Consider the following 17,549-nt stretch of genomic DNA (forward strand, 5'->3'; position numbering starts at 1 on the left):
AGTGCCATTCCAATGGAACTTTCTGTAATGATAGAACTACCATTGTGCTGTCCAATACAGTAGATAAGCCAATAGTCACAGTTGCTCAAGCAACTGAGTAACTGAATTTTAATTTAATTTAATTTAATTTAATTTAATTTAATTTAATTCAATTAATTTAAATTTAAATAGCCACAAATGACTAGTGGCTACTGTTTTGGACAGTGTGGGTGTTGATCATGTACTTAAGAGTACACACTGGGGCATGAGGGGTGCATATCCTCAACTTCATGTATTGCAAAACTGCCCTCCAAAGTGGTTTGGAGTTTGTGTAATGTATAATACCACTACTGCTGTGTAAGAGTTCCTGTTGTTTCACATTCTCACCAAAAATTGGTGTTATCCTGCTTTCAAACTTTATTAATTTTTAGTTCAATTTTGCCATTATGGTTTTAATATAAACCTACCTGCATACTGGGGACCCCAAGAAAATTTTCACGTTTAGTAGTCATTTTGGGGTTTCTTTTGTGAAATACCTGTGTATGTCTTTTGTTCACTTTTCTTTGGATACTTTGCACTTTTCTTCTTCCTTTTTTAATGTTTATTTATTTTTGAGAGAGAGAGACAGAGACAGACTGTGAGTTGGGGAGGGGCAGAGAAAAAGGGAAACACAGAATCCGAAGCAGGCTCCAGACTGGGAGCTGTCAGCACAGAGCCCAGTGTGGAGCTCGAACTCACAGAACCATGAGATCATGACCTGAGCCGTTGGACTCAACCAACTGAACGACCCAGGCACCGCTGCAGTTTTCTTCTTTTTAGGAGTGAGTGTATGTGTGTGTATATGTTCTGGTTACCAATCGTTTGTGGTTATATATAACGGCAATATTTTTTCAAGCCTCTGCCTGGTCTTTTCATCAATTTCATATAGAATGTAACCATAATTTTATGATATATTCCTTTTGAGTCTCTTTTAAAATATTCTGAGGTTGGGGCACCTGGGTGGCTCAGTCGGTTAAGCGTCCGACTTCGGCTCAGGTCACGACCTCGCGGTCCGTGGGCTCGAGCCCCGCATCGGGCTCTGTGCTGACCGCTCAGAGCCTGGAGCCTGTTTCAGATTCTGTGTCTCCCTCTCTCTCTGACCCTCCCCCGTTCATACTCTGTCTCTCTCTGTCTCAAAAATAAAGTAAACATTAAAAAAATTTAAATAAAATATTCTGAGGTCAAAAAGATTCTCCTAAAATTTCTTCATAAGTTTGTGTTACTTTTTATATTTAGGTCTTTAATCTATGTGGGGTTAATTTGTGTGAAATAAGGACATGTTTTTGTTTTTCCACAACTAATTTCCACAGGCCCACCTCTTCAATGTAACCTCTGTCACATATCAAGTATCCATATATGTTTGGGATGTTTTCTGAGATCTTAATGCTATTATATACATCGATCTCTCATCTGTCTTATTTCTATAGCAATACTCTTAATTTCTACAGCTTTATACCATCTTGGTATGTTGTAGGACAAGTCTCTCCTGCCCTCAATGTTTATTTATTTTGAGAGAAGGGTGGGGAGGGGCAGAGAGGAAGAAAGAGAAGAGAGAATCCCCAGCAGGCTTCATTCACACTGTCAGTGCAGAGCCCGATGTGGAGCCCATCTGATGAACAGTGACGTCATGACCTGGGCTGATATTGAGAGTGGGAAGGGTAACTGGCTGAACCACTCAGGTGCCCCCTCAGATATAATTCTTTAAAGTATTCTTGGCCATTTGTTTTTCTATGATAGTTTAGTATCACCTTAAAAGAACTATTTTTAAACATAAATTTTTTTCTTATTAGAACTACTGGGGAGGGGCGCCTGAGTGGCTCGGTCGGTTAAGTATCTGACTTTTGGTTTTGGTTAGGTCATGATCTCATGACCTCATGTGAGTTTGAGCCCCACATCGGGCTCTGTGCTGGCAGTGAGGAGCCTGCCTGGGATTTCTCTCTCTCCCTCTCTCTACCCCCTTCCTGACTCATGCTGTCTCTGTGTCTCTCAAAATAAAAAAATAAACTTAAAAAAAAAAAAAGAACTACTGGGGAGAATTGATCTTTTAAAGATATTTAATCTTCCTATCTATATTTTTATTTAGTTGGATCTTCTTTAATGTTACATTCCATTGGTTCTCACTTCTCACCCTTGTTGTTACCAACCTAGATCAAATCCTTATCATCTTGTCCGATATTCTGCAGTATGAATACATCTTCTGCTTCCACACTTACCACATCTCACCCTTCCTGCAACTCCCCTGTCTATTCTCTACGTAGGAGAAAATGTGATCCTTTTAATTGTCAGCCCAGTTATGTTACAGTTATGATCAAAAGCCTCTTATGACTCCCATCTCACTAAAAAGAAAACACAAATCGTTAACCTTGACCTGGGAAGACCTATGTGATATGGTCACCAGCTACTCCTCCAATCACATCTTCTTTATGTCTCAGCTGTCTTGCTCCTCTTAAGACACATAAAAGCATGGTCCCATCTCAGACCTGTTCACACATTTTTCTCTCTATAATTCTCTCCCTCCAGAAACACAGATGATTCACCCCTCACTTCATTCAGGTATTTGCTCCAATGTCACTTTACCAAGAAGAGTACTTCCTGCACACCCTATCTAAACTATCGCTCCTGTCCATTTCACAACCTCAATCCAGCTTATTTTTTCTTCCTAGCATTCATCCCCACCTGACATAGCATGTTTGTATTTGTTAATTTTCTTTCCTCCCCATTAGAATGTGAACTCCATAAGAAGGCAATACATCCATCCATCCACGAATGCTTGTGTTCTGTACATACTTTATTCACTGTGGTACCTGGGTACTCCCACTCTGCAGTACACCAACTCTGTTGCTGTGAAATTGGCTCATAGTGTAGGCTTTTCATACAGTGCCTAGAGCAGTGTCTGATATGTGGTGGGGCCTCCAAAAATATTTGTTCAGTGTGGTTTTATATTTTCTCCATAAGGCCATGCATCTCTTTTGGTAGATTTATTCCTGGATTCTTTATATATATTTTTAGAAAATTCTATTTTCTATTTTTCTTTTTTCTCTATTTATAGCTAGGTATTTCTAAAAGAGAAAGAAAATTACGCAAAATTAAATTTGGTATCATTTCTACTTCTACATATAGTCATACTCTTATTCCAGAGTGTTTTTTTAAAGCACCTAACAGTGGAGATAAATGAGAGAGCATGTTTTAAATGCAATAATTTGGTGGTGATGGTAACACGTTATGCCATTTGTCATTCAATAAAGAATTTCAGTATTTGCCAAGTAAACAATCACTACAAACAACGATTTCATCCCGGTACAAAGACCAAAGGTTTGGAGGAAGTTGCCATGGTCTCCTGGTAAATACAAGGTATATATAGGAAATTGCAGCTCAGAGTATTTTATTCAAAACTCCTCCAATGGTTCTCTTCTTTGTCAATTTATTTCATCACAGATCCAGGGACACTATAGCTCAAGGCACGCCTGCCCTTCTACCTGCAGGTCTATTAAGTAAGGGCAATTACTCTGCAAAGAGCTGACAATTCCTTTATGGAAGATATTGAATTCTAGGGCAGAAAACAGTGCATCAATAATGAAAGGTCAGTAAGAACACAATGAGCCAACTTCACAGCAACAAATGGAGTGCAGAGGATGAGTGTCCAGGTACCTCCATGAATAAAGTGTGTACAGACCATAAGCATTCACTTATGTATCCTTTTGGCAGGAATCTCTCTGAGATCAATTTACTATTGTACCACTAACACTCTACATTTGAAAAAATGAAAACAAAATGTCTTGTTCTAAAAAAAAGTTGGTCTCATCGATGTTTGAGCGCTAGATCAACAGGACTGCGGCCATGCACAGGTCTCTGGAACCTGCTGACCTTCAGAGGAACTCCAAACTGTTCAGCAACATGGAGCTTTGATAGATGAGCTAATGCTTAGTGAACTGAAGCTGATTTTTTATTTAGCACATGTAATCGCAGCTTTGTTCAAATGAGTAACTTCTACTCTTATACTCAAGAGTATTGATTGCTGTTTTACAGCTTTGATATACCATTCATTTTTTTAAAGGCAATTATAGAGTGTTTCAACTTTGGCTATGGATAACCAAGTTAGTTGAAAGAGTTCCATGATATTGTGGTATAATTGAACAAACCCGTCACACTCTTTACCCCCATATAGTACAGAGAAAAAAAGCAATATGGCAGTCTTTCGAAAAGGGAGATAAATGATGTGGATCGCCATACATTACCAAAGAATCACATTTAAATATTATTGTGTTTTTCTTTTCAGAAAAGGGAAACTATAAGAAATGTAAAAAACATGGATTGTCACCAAGAGATGCTTTTAAAAGAACCAAGTACCCCCAGATTAAATTCATGCTTCTTAGCTCTCACTTTCCCATAATGTTGGTATAATTCAACTATGGCATTTTGCCAATTATCTCCAGAGTAAGAAATAGGGCATTAACCACCTCTTTTTCAAAGAAAAAAGTTCTTAAGAAGCAATTGATTACTGCTTGTCAGGGTAAACAGTATTTCTCCAGGGATCTATTTTTTACAGTATAAACCTTGAAGGGAAAAAATTCAATCTGAACACATTCATTGTTTTAATAGTCTTTGGGAGAACATAATCTTATTTTTTCCCTCTTTTCAGTGTTATAAGAGTTTTCTTTCATTTAGCAGTCTATAGAAACCAGGCTTCTGCAAAACCACCAAAATGCTCAGAGCCCTACAAAGGTTTATAACAAATTGGGAATATGCAATTCCAGTCTTGCTTCTTTTTCCTCTTTCGAAAGCCATAAAATATCCAAATGGTGAATATATGAGTATATGGATGAAGATGGTGTGCGTATGCACATACATACACACATCTCCATGCACACACTGTTTCTTAGTCTTCTCATTAATGCAAATAAATATATTTTTTCAGGAAGATTTAATATGAAATCCAAAATGTATATAAGGAAAAACTCACATGGAAATATCTTCAAATTAATACCTTCTTGGAGAGTAAGTTGCTATTTACCGTAGTAAATAACAGCAGAAAAAAAAAAAACCCTGTTCTCTGCTGAAATTTTAAATTAAATATAAAAAGGCAGCAGAAAAAATAATTTATGATAAATCCAGGGAATATAGAGAGATACTTGAATTCACACATTCAATAAATATTACACATGTCTAAGTATTAAGACATTTATAAATTATCCTTCAGCTCAGCTAGTGTAAGAATGTTTCCTTAGCAATGGTGAAGGGATAGTGAAAAGCCACTTTAACCATTTCTGTAGCTTGTGGTGGTCATATCCTGGCCATTTCCATTTTCTACTTTAAAGAAAAAAAGTCTTTATGCAGCTAAAATTTAATTTGATAATTTTGTATTTGTTTTTCACCCTAATGCAAAACATATGAATAGGGCAATATTGGATTATGTATCTTTTATTGGGTCATTAATCTGTTTACTTTTTTCCTCCTGACATTCTCTAGTATATCAACAAATTTAACATGTAATGTCATAGTCCCTCCTAACATTGGGATTCCTTAATTTTTTTATATCAAAATGTGAAGGCCCAATTCTTCAAGACATTCCCAATCCTTATATACTCCCTTCCTTAGATGTATCAGTCAGAGCCCTGGCAGAAAACAGATGGCACACACAAGCTGCCTAATTAAAGAGAGTTTAACAAAGGGACCATTCATAAAGATGTGACAGGAAATAGGGAAATCAACAAGAAATAGGGCAGGTACCTCCTGAGAACAAAACAGCCAGAGTTCTTACTAAGTTAGAAGAAGCAAAGAGAAGAAGTTATTAGAACCTGGAAAGGGTAGGTAGTCAGAGGGGGCCATGTGTCAGGAGACGGAGCCTTCGGTGAGGTGATACTGCTAATCGTGGTAGTGATCTGGCAGGAAGGGAGCCAGCAGAATAAAACCCCCAAGTTTACCTCTTTCTGAGATCCTGCCAGAGGTCCCCATTGGTGAAATCAGACCAGAACCCAGAGCACAAGGGAACCCATTAATATGGTCTACATAGATCAGCTCCCAGGAAACAGAGAGGGTAGAAAAGGTGATCGAGAGCATCTAGAGAGGCAGAATGAAGGTATCTGTCACATCCTCCACTTAGACATATAATTTAGTGAAAATCACCTTTCAATTTGGAGATAGCATGTGGGAGTTTTTCATCAGAACTAGGAAGCAACTTGTACGTTGAAGCATCTGTGGGAAAAACGAACACATTAAACAAGACACTCAGACATGTTATAAGGTAAGAGAAATATTTATTTAATTTTGCACAAGAACGAGCTTATACTGAACAAATCCAACCAAATAATATTAAGTGCAGTAAAACAAGGAAATAGGGATGACTTTTCCTGTTAGAAAATATTAAGTAACCATGCCTGTGCATTATTTTTATCATTACAATAACTTGTTTCAGATTTCTTTTCGGAGTGTATACTGTACATAACACGTTATAGCTTCTTTGCTTTGCTTCTGAAAATATAATTCATTCACTGCCTTACATTTTATTTTATTTTATTTTATTTTTTGCAGTGAGGAACCTAACTGATTCGTGAAGATTCTGATCTAGAGAAAAATTTTCTGCACCAGTGAAGCTAGAGGCTTTCAAAGCTCTGATGGGCTCAGGCTTTATATCCAGGGGTCATGGTGTCGTGCTGTGTCTTCCACACCCATTCTTCCACCACAGTGATGTCAGACACAGTAGAAGCAGAATTCTAGTCTCGTTTTGCCCCAAGAATTTTCCTTTAGTGATTTTCTCAAGCTTCACAAATTTCATAATTGAATGTTCACTCAGCTATTAACAAAGCTGCACTTAGCTGCCCACAAATCATCCACTTTAAGTTTTAACTTTTTTTTTTTTTGGTCTTTTTAATGAAAGAACATTCTTTAAACAGAAATCTCCCGTGAGACAGTTAACTTCACAGTTCCTGAAGGCACTGTGGATCCACTGAGCAACAGATGTGGCCATTCTAGAGAAGAAAAAAAAAAGGAAAGAAAAGGATGATATAAGCTGTTAAGCCATTAGTAAATACTCATACTTACTGATTGGTACACATAAATCTAACTGGGGTTTACTTATTATTTATGCACTCCTTAAGGTTCAATAGCCCAGTCACTTCTCATGTCTCTATTATTGTAGAACCAATTATTCCCAGTCATTTGTGGCAAATCATAGACTAGCTTTATTTACCTCATGGCATCTTAGATTACATTTGTTCTCTAATTTATTCATTCACAAAATATGTATTGAATATATTGAGCCCTAGGTATATTGATGAATATGCAGACATGTCACTATCTTCACGGAGCAGGGCTTACAGTTTTTTAGAGGGAGAAAAATAATAAATACCAAGTAAACATATAATCAAAAATTGTGAAAACTGCTAGAAAAGAAATAAATTAGGTGGTGTCATGAGATTGACTTAGATTAGGTGGCCAGGGTAGACTTCTCTGTAGAAGTGATATTTAAACCAAGACCTCAAGGCAGTGTGGAAGGGTAGGCCAAAAGCACAGGGAAGCACAGAATAAGTAAAGGCTTTAAAGTGAAAAGAGTTTTGTTCAGTTAAGAAGCTGAAAAAAGGTCTGGGTGAGAACCTTGAGTTAGTGAAGAAAACAGTGTAGAGATAAAGCAGGAAAAATAGCAGGGAAAGGCCAGATATGCATAATTAATTTGTATAATAAAATACCAAAATAATACAGTGCATTACAAAAAAGAAAAAATATCTCACTCTTTTAATTCTTTGTACACTCTTACTTTCTTCAGCCAGCTAACTAATAATGATGATAATGTTAATATTATTATAATCATTAGATGATAATATCCTTCTACTTCTTGAGTGCATACTCTGTGTCAGCCACTTTGCCAGGCACTTTAAATACATTATCTGATTTCAACCTCACACCATTCCCAATGGGTCACTATTAATAGTCACACTTTCTAGATTCAGAAACTGAAGATCAGAAAGCTTAAATATCATGTCCAAAATCACACAGCTAGTGAATCGTATAGCTGGGATTAAAGTTCAGGTTAGTCTGACTCCAAAATCCATCCTCTATTTCGTATTTCCTCTCAGATAAATGACTTTAGATTATTTAAAAATGTATTATACTTTAATATGATAAAATCAAAAGTGTCTGTTTTATAAGATAAAACTTAGAAAAGATTTTGATACTTTAAACTTTGTTGAAGCACACCAAATGAGGAAAAAACTAGTCTATTTCCAAGAACAGTATTATCAATTTAAGCTAATCCTCTTCTGTTCTTAATTTTTATTGAGCAGAGTTCTTATTCTGACAGAGGAAATCTCAATATCTTTTGGATCTCTAGTGGCATTTTAAAGCTTCGTTATCCTGCTCATAACCATTGCACGATCTTTTCCAGTCCAGTGACCCAATGAAATGAGGGATATACCAGTTCCTGAGAGTGTTCGTTCCTCAAATTGTATGGCTTTTGAGGGAATTTCTGGAGCTTTCTACCAAAGAGTATGTGAAGCTGGCATTAGAACCCTGTGGGTGGAAAAATCATTATTATGGTTCCCATGAGTATATTTGAGGAAGGGACTGTATATTTTCCAAAATCTTCCAGGAATGTTTTTCTTATTCCATATCAATAGTTTCTGTTATAACAAGATAAATGCTCCACAAATCATATACCACTGGAAGCTCCTCAATTAAGGAAACATAGTTCATACATGAATGAGTAATAAAATATCCCACTGGAGTTCTAGTTGCTTATATATAAAACTAACCTTCAACAGATAACTATAAAGGATCTGGACAAAATATAAAAAATAACAATTTGAAAGCAATAGATAGTGACCAAAAACAGGCAGACAGTGGAGAGGTTTCAATCTGTGAAAGAAGGGAAATGTATTGTGTGAGATTTATTTTTACTTGGCATTTCCCCTTACGGCACTCTGTGGTCTGTGCAGTTTAGGCTAACAATAACTCAAGCCGAAAGACACAATCTGATAGGCCCCAGACACCAGAGGACAACTTTTAGGGCTGCCAGAGGGGTTGTAAATTCAGAGGAAAATATCTAGAAAGGAGGAAGTGAATCAGCATATAAACTCTCCTCAACTTCAAAGTCTTTGAATTACAGAAGAGACTAAAGAAATAATCAGTTGCAGCTTGAAGGCTGGAAGATCCAAGGGAGAGATTCCAAATGCTGCTTCCTGTGGGTAGCAGTATTTAAAATTTGTGTCCTCCAAAGTTAGGAAGGATTGATAAAAAAATTCACGTTTTTCACTGAAAGCCCAAAAAGGCCATGATTGGGAGTAAAACAAGGTCTCAAGATTAAGAGACTTACCCTAGACCTATTGGTAAACCTGGAATAGACCCATGTAACCAATGTCAAATGAAGCTTTCATAAGTGCAAGGTGATTGGCCAGTAATTTGCAACCTGCTAGAACAAACATAGTCTTCAGGGAAAGCTAACAGAACATAAGGTCTATACCATATATCATCCATAATATCTAATAAATCATAACAAGTATTGGATATGTGAAGAAAAATAAGAAAAGGTAACTCAATCCAGAGAAAAAGCAGTGAATAGAAATAACTAAAAAATAATCCAGATGGAGTAATTAGCAGACAAAGACTATAAAGTATCCATTTTAAATATGTTTGAGGTAAAAAAAAAAATAGATGGTAAATCTCAGCAGATAAAGAAAACTATAAATAGAATTGAATGGAAATTTTGGAGTGAAAGTACAATATTTGAAATGAAAAATTCTTTGGACTGGTTTAACAGCAGATTAGACATGGCAGAAGCAATAGTCAGTAAATTTGAAACAAAAAATAAAAATTATCCAATTTTAAAACAAAGAGAAGAAAGACTGATATAAAAATAAAGCTTCAGTGACCTTCAGAAGAATAGTATTGAGCAATATAATGTATGAGTAATCACAGTCCCAGAAAAATAGGAGGGAGGAGAGAAAATATTTGAAGATACTTGAAGAAATCATGGTCAAAATTTTCTTAATTTGATGGAAAAAAAAACATCAACTTAGATACTCAAAAAGCCCAACAAACACCAAAGAGAATAAACATATAAACAAAAATCATACCTAAGTACATCGTAGTCAAACTTCTAAAAAAGAAAGAATTGTGAAAGGAAACGGGGAAAAGACATATTTTATACATATTTTAGACAAAAATACAAATTACAGTTGAATCCTCACTATGAAAACAATAGAGTATCACCTTTAAAATGCTGGGAACAAATCTGTGAATCCTGAATGCTATATTTAATAAAAATATCTTTCAAAAATAAAGATATTTAAAGATAAATGAAAGTTGAGAGAATCTGTTACCAATAGATCTGCAATATGAAAAATGCTAAAGGAAAGTAAAGCTGAAGGGAAGTGACACCAGATGGAGACTCAAACATGTGAGAAGAAATGAAGAACACTAGAAATGGCAGATATATGGATAAATATGAAATGTGGCATTTCTTTTCCCCTGAATTTCCTTAAAAGATATTTGACTGATTAAAGCAAATATAATACCATGGAATTTTATGGTTTATAGTTTACATGGCTATAAAATATATGATTATTATAGCTCAAAGAGTAAGGGAGATGGAATTCTATGCTGAAGTTCTTATGTTTTATGTGACGTAGTATAATAGTAAATCTTATTATGCTGTAATAAGTTAATGGTATATAATGTGATCTCTAAACCAACAACTAAAATAATAATATAAAAACTTATAGTTAAAAATCCAAAAGAAAAATTCAATTTAAATAATATAAAAATAAAAAGAAGGAAGAAATGGAGGGGTGAGAATGTAAACAATAGGACAAAAATAAAACAAATGGCAAAATGGTAGCCCTACATCCACCAATACCAAAAATGACACTAAATGTAAACAGACCAAACACTTCATTTAAAAGACAGAGATTGTCATACTGGATAACAAAATAAAAACTAAGTACACATTAACCATAAGGGATGCAGTTTAAATATAAAACCATAGATAGGTTTAAAGTAGATGGATCCAAATAAAATGAATACTTGAAAAAATTGACTTCAAGTCTAGAAGCCTTGCTAGAGAAAAGGAGTGCGTTACATAATGATAAAATGGTTAATTCACCAGAAGACATAAAAGAGTACATTCTGTGTGATTCCTTTTATATGAAATTTTTAAAAGGCAAAATAAATCTATTATAATGAAATTAAATGGTGTTTGCTATGGTAAGTAGGTAGTGCCTGGAAGGGGATAAAAAGGTACTCACTAGAGTGTTGGAAATATTCTATATTTTGATTGATAAGACTCATCAAATTATACACATAATAGCTATGCATTTCACTATAATAAATATTACCTTGATAAAAACTAAAATCAAAGGTGATCCACTGAAATTTAGTCTGATTAGGAATAGTAACAACCTACTATTATAATGAATTATAAAAACTAGTTATTTTTACGTAGTATACAGTAAATTTCCTTAACACCCTGTTTTTTTAAACAAAATGTTTATTTACTGGGGCACTTGGGTGGCTCGGTTAAGTGATCAACTTTGGCTCATAGTCCTGGGTTCAAGTCCCACATCGGGCTCTGTGCTGTCATAACACATAACAACCTGCTTCAGATTCTGTGTCTCCCTCTCTGTCTGCCCCTCCTCCACTCATGCTCTCTCTCTCTCTCTCAAAAAACAAATAAATATTTAAAAATATTTTTAAAAAATAAAAAATAAAATTATTTATTTATTTATTTTGAGAGAGAGAGTGCAGGAAGGGCAGAGAAAGATGGAGACACAGAATCCCAAGCAGGCTGCGCACCATCAATGCAGAGCTGAAGGCAGGGTTCAATATGATGAACTGTGAGATCATAACCTGAGCCAAAATCAAGAGCTGCACACTCAACCACCTGAGCCATGCAGGTGCCCCTTCTTAACACCCTGTTATTTCCGGTTATATTTATTCTGTATTTTTAAAAAGTTATAAAAAAGTCATTGTCACTATTTTTGTGCTAAACCCAAAATATCAAGATTAGAAGACAGTTGGCTTTTAATTTTCAGTAATATATTCATATATCACATATGTATAGTATATTTTAATATTATTTATTTCAATATATTTAGTTTTTATTCATTTATTAATCATTTACTGTATAATTAATATATTAATCTGCTTAAAAATTATATCGATTAGATATATGTATATAGAGTAATTAACATATATTTAAAAATCCCATTACCATCAATAATTTAGTATATCTTCATAGAATTAATTTTCATACTCTTTTATTTTCAACCTTCTTGCAATTAAACTGTATATTATATATTTTTAGCTTAGTTTTTATTTTAAGCAGTACTTCAATGGCTGAATAATATAATTATATAATTATATATTACATAATTACAATATAATATGATCTATTGAATCATATAGAGTTACTAGAACTTATTTAACTGTTTTTCTGTTTTTGGACACCTTGGTTTCTTCCTTGATTTTATATGACAAATAATTTTGAGGTGAAAATTGTCATGCACTACACATAGCATCTTCCATATTTTAGATTGCTTCTTTAGGTTATATTCTTAGACCTGGGATTAATAGGACAAAAGATGTTTGAGTTGGGATGGAGAGTAGGCAAAGAGGTGTATGTGTAGCTGTTGACATGTATTTTTCAATGTCACTAAAAATAAGAATTATAATTCCAGTTATGGCTCTGTCAGCATTGGAAATTATTGTGAATTTTTTTTTACTGTAGTATGTGAAAATAATAACTCATTATGTTAGTTTACATTAGAATTTTAATAATTTAAAGGTTGTATAATCTCTTTTTTAATAGCTGCATTTTTTAGTGAATTGTTTATTCATTCTTTGCTTATTTATTTATGGGAAATAAATGCTTTTTCTTGTTAATTTTTACATGCTTTTAATTTAATAAAGAAATCATATGTTCTGGAAGACTATTTTTCCAGTCTCTAGTTGTGACTTCGTAATTTGCTAATTTTATTTGTCTACAGATAGATGCTCTAAATTTCCCTTGAGGTATATTTTATCACTTTTATGTTAGAAAAGGCATCTCCCTTCCAGAATTTTGATTAATATTTTATTACATTTTCTTTTTATTTTTAATGTCTAACATATCTTCCGTGTAGAATTGATTTTGGCATATGATATTCCAATATATATATAGAATAATCCTTTCTTCCTCTATTGATTTGCAAATCTCTCCTGATCATACATGAAAATCTTCATTTTAACGTTCTCATTTATGGGGCATTTGTTTCCATAGATAGATCTAGTTATCTATTCTAATATTAGTACAGAGGTCCACTTTCAAAACTTTAAGTCTGCTGTTTCTGATAATGATTAGGAAGTTAGGACCTTCATCCTTATAAAACTCTAATTTTCTTCATACCTCAATTATTTCAGTATTAAATCTAGAGTCTCCCCAGGAATTAAAAGTAGCTCCCTGGTTTCCAGTTTCCAAGTGGTCTATTTGGTAATTATTTACTAAAGGAAATTACCCTCTAACTCTTCCTCCCTTCCTATTTATTTCTCAACTGGACACATCTCTCTTTATTGTTTGAAGCTCAAAGCTTACTCTGACCCATCAAAGGATTCATGGTCTCTCTTAGATTTAGGAAAAGCAACCTTAATAATTCATTTTTGACTCAAGACTTTAACTTCTGAATGGAGGAACTTTTCTTTCTTTCTTTCTTTCTTTCTTTCTTTCTTTCTTTCTTTCTTTCTTTCTTTCTTTCCTAAGCAAATTAAAACTGAAGACATCTTTAATAAAAAGACATCTTTAAAAAATTCCCCTCTGCCAACTCCTAATTCTTCAGTTCTTATCTTCAATGTCATTTGCTAAGGAGAGAACCGGTACACATGTTGTACAGTCTTTTAGCACAGTGCACGTCTCCTTCAGAGTATCCATCACAGTTTAGAATGTCATCTTTATCTGTTTCATAACTTGAGTACTATCTATTTACTCTACCACCACCAATAATAGCTAACATTGAATGTTTACTCTGTGTATGAAATGTGTAGGAAACATTTTTTTATGGATCTTTTCAATTCTTATAGTAACCATCCCAAGTAGGTACTAAAATTATCCCTATTAATATTCTCATTTTTCAGGTGGGCAAACTGAACCACAGAGAAATTAATGAACATCCCTTGAAGTCACATTGCTAGTGTGGTTGACCAGGCTTTGAATCCAGGTAGCCTTACTCTAGACGCTGCATTCTTCACCTCTAGACCAGTGCTGTCCAGCAGAACATCCTGTGATGACAGAAACGTTTTTTATAGGTGCTAATATGACAGCCACTAGCCAAATGTAGCTATTGAGCAGTTGAAATGTGGCCACCATGACTGAGAAATTGAAGCTTTAATTTTATTTAATTTTAATTAACTTAAATAGCAACATCTGGCTATGGACAACCATATTGGATGGTACAGCTCTAGACAATAAGGTGCTAAGCAATAATTTCCAGGAACAATTGTGTCTGTTTTGTTTATCATTACAACCCTGGCACCAGCAGAATACCAGCACAATTTGTCTTCATTGACTAAAATATTCAAATAACTCATAGGGTGGGTAGGACAGGGAGATAATAAGTAAAAATGGCGTTCTGAAAACCCCAAATTGTGAAAAGCGCTCACCTCCAATGCAATATCTGGAGCCTGTTTGGCATACATTTTATTTTTAGAATAACATAAAATACACATAATAAAAATTTGTATTTGGGACAGATTTGGTAAAATAGAGCATATTTTTATAACTCATATTTAATGAGGGAAAACGGGAATAGCATCAAATAGTAACTTCTGAGAATCTGCATTTATTTGTCAAAAAATGAAACTAATCTAAAATACATTTCCTGAAATACATTCCTATCATGAGCCCCCGAATCCTACTAGTTGTTTATAAGACAGTAAATGACAAGCTTGTTCATGCTCTTCACTCAGAAAACACTCTCATGTTTTGCTATTTCTGAATGCATTTTTCTTATTGGAAGTATCTGTGTGAGCCATATTTGGTGTGTTTTTCATCCTATTGCCTGGTATATATTTTTGCTGTCACTTCTCGGAACAATAGTCTTAGTTAGATTAAGAAAGTAAAGGGACTCAACTTTAATTGATAATGAAATGTCAGAAAGTATTTCCCTGTTGGTTATTAATGCTAAAGTTTCTAGATATGCACTGCTAAATGTACTCAGATTAAATGTATATTAAAGCACTGCATATACATTAGTCACTTTCAGTAGTAGCAGTAACTTTCAAATTTGCTAATGCACTTTCAAAAACCGCATTAAATGTTCACTCAAAAAGCTTTGCTTGATTGACAAAAATTACACTGATTGAAAGAGACAGAAATTTTGGTTTGAAATAGATAATACTATCTCAAAGCTTAAAGCATTTTATATTTCTTTGTCCTGTTACATCAAGCCACTCTGGTAAGAATTTGTGTCAAGTGAATCTGAATTAAATTGCTCTACTGAAAAAAATTAATGGAATTGTTCACTTTAAAAAGCAGTGTAGTTATAGTTATCTGACTATACTACGTTGGAAAAAATCTGAATCTTTGCTTTCTTATGTTGTTGTTAAGCCTTCAGATTATTTACTTAGTTTTAGTGTTGATTCAAAAATTATGACTATGAAATACAGTGACCACTAAATCAAATATTTGTAGGAACAATAATCAAGTAGAATGCTTTCAACTCTGCTAGTACGTATGAACTCTGTATACTGTCTACATTATCTGTATTTTTGTTCTCATTGAAGTAAAAGGCACATGCTCTATTTTCCGATGAGAATAAGAAGAAAAATCTTTATAATGATTTTTCTCCAACTGTAGGAATAAAATATAGTAAACAACAGATCTTAAATTTTTTAACCCAATGCAACTGACCACAACGAACCAAGAAATATGCCCATTTTTTCCATATTGATTTTCACTTTGGAAAATGTAATATATTTACTTTGCCGATATATCTCACAGACCTCATAAAAGGACCAGATAAAAATCAATAAAATAATATTGTCTTCCATCATGAAAGAAGAAACGTGAAGTTTGTGTTGTAGATTTTTTTTTTTTTTTAAGATGTGTACAGTTAGATACCTTAGGGCAATTTGAGTAGGTTCTTTTTGTTCTGGTGACATAAATAACTGATCATTCTGGTTTTTTGATCACGCACCTCCTTCTCCCTGAATGTGCTTTGAGGATGCACAGGGTGGTTAGCCTGGGCACTAATAAAGCTGAGTGGCCCTCCTCGCACCTCTGTTTGAACAATAAATTGGAAAAATAAAATGCTTCCCATTGGCCAGGTTGAGCACAGTAATATTGAGGAGCCCTGGGTTACAGCTGGCCAAAAGTTCCCTACTTGCATTAAATTTTTTTTTTTTAACGTTTATTCATTTTTGAGACAGAGAGAGACAGAGCATGAACAGGGGAAGGTCAGAGAGCGAGGGAGACACAGAATCTGAAACAGGCTCCAGGCTCTGAGCTGTCAGCACAGAGCCTGACGCGGGGCTTGAACTCACGGACCGCGAGATCATGACCTGAGCTGAAGTCGGCCGCCCAACTGACTGAGCCACCCAGGCGCCCCTCCCTACTTGCATTTAATAAATAGGCTTTACCTTGCACTGGCAGAGAGTACACTCGGTGCCATGTTTGATCCAAGAGGACCCAGTGAAGCGAACCACATTCATCTCATCCAGGCAAGTTTTGGTGATGTCATTACGAATGGTGTCGGCCTGGCAAGGGTCAGTGACACAACGCCGGCAGCACTCATTCTCTGGGAGGACACTGAATTCACACTCCACCTCTGGGCAAGGCAGAGGCCAACAGTCAACTTCCCCTTGCTGTAAAGAAAGCAGATGTGCAAGAGCAAAGGAAGAGGAAGGGAGGACATGGAGGGAGGCAGGGAGAGAGGGAGCACAGCGTTTACTAAATACTCCATTCATCTGATGGATATTTACACTCACACCTTCACAGCCGTGAATCTGGCAGGGAATCAACAAAAGCCCTATCACAGTGCTGAGGTCTATACTGCAACTGGACTTTAAGAGTGCTCAAGGATTAAACAAGAACAACAATGAACAAAAACAAACAGCCCTTTCTCATAAAACAAGCTCCTATCTTTTCCCTGACAAAGAATTATTATTTACTATGGAAGAGGGTTTGCGTATTAGGTGCTTTTTTTCATTTAAAAAATTTTCCCCTCTACCTTCTCATTCATTCCCTTCTGCATAAAGAAAGTTTTGTCCATTTACAAGAAAATAAACTGAAATATGAAGGGAATTTGTCAGGTTTTCTTTGTTCATTTTTGTGTTTCTCAGTTTAGGGACTTTGGAGAAAACAACAACAACAACAACAACCAGGAACTGATTTCAGTCTTCTTTATTCCACATGGGAAAATTGTGTGAATTTGATCTTTTTAAAATGTAGTTCTCACCTGTTCCTATTTTCTTCATAATTCTGAATCTCATGGTCTTGGAGATGAAAGCAGCCTTCAGGCACAGAAAACTGACCTTGCTCTTTCAATTGATTTTTGGGTTGAAAGTATAAAAAG

At 34.9% G+C, this 17,549-nt stretch overlaps 1 protein-coding gene across 1 annotated transcript in view; it reads right to left on the reverse strand.

Moving 5' to 3' along the window:
- Positions 1-6,255: 6,255 nt before the first annotated feature.
- Positions 6,256-17,549, reverse strand: part of NELL2 (neural EGFL like 2) — a 335,790-nt gene continuing 324,496 nt past the window's right edge. Inside the window, 2 exon segments of the mRNA XM_030322242.1 lie at positions 6,256-6,983; positions 16,615-16,839. Of these exon segments, the coding sequence (XP_030178102.1) occupies positions 6,933-6,983; positions 16,615-16,839 (276 nt within the window). The 3' untranslated portion in view covers positions 6,256-6,932.

Source organism: Lynx canadensis, chromosome B4, assembly GCF_007474595.2.
Source record: "Lynx canadensis isolate LIC74 chromosome B4, mLynCan4.pri.v2, whole genome shotgun sequence".
Classification (NCBI taxonomy): domain Eukaryota; kingdom Metazoa; phylum Chordata; class Mammalia; order Carnivora; family Felidae; genus Lynx; species Lynx canadensis.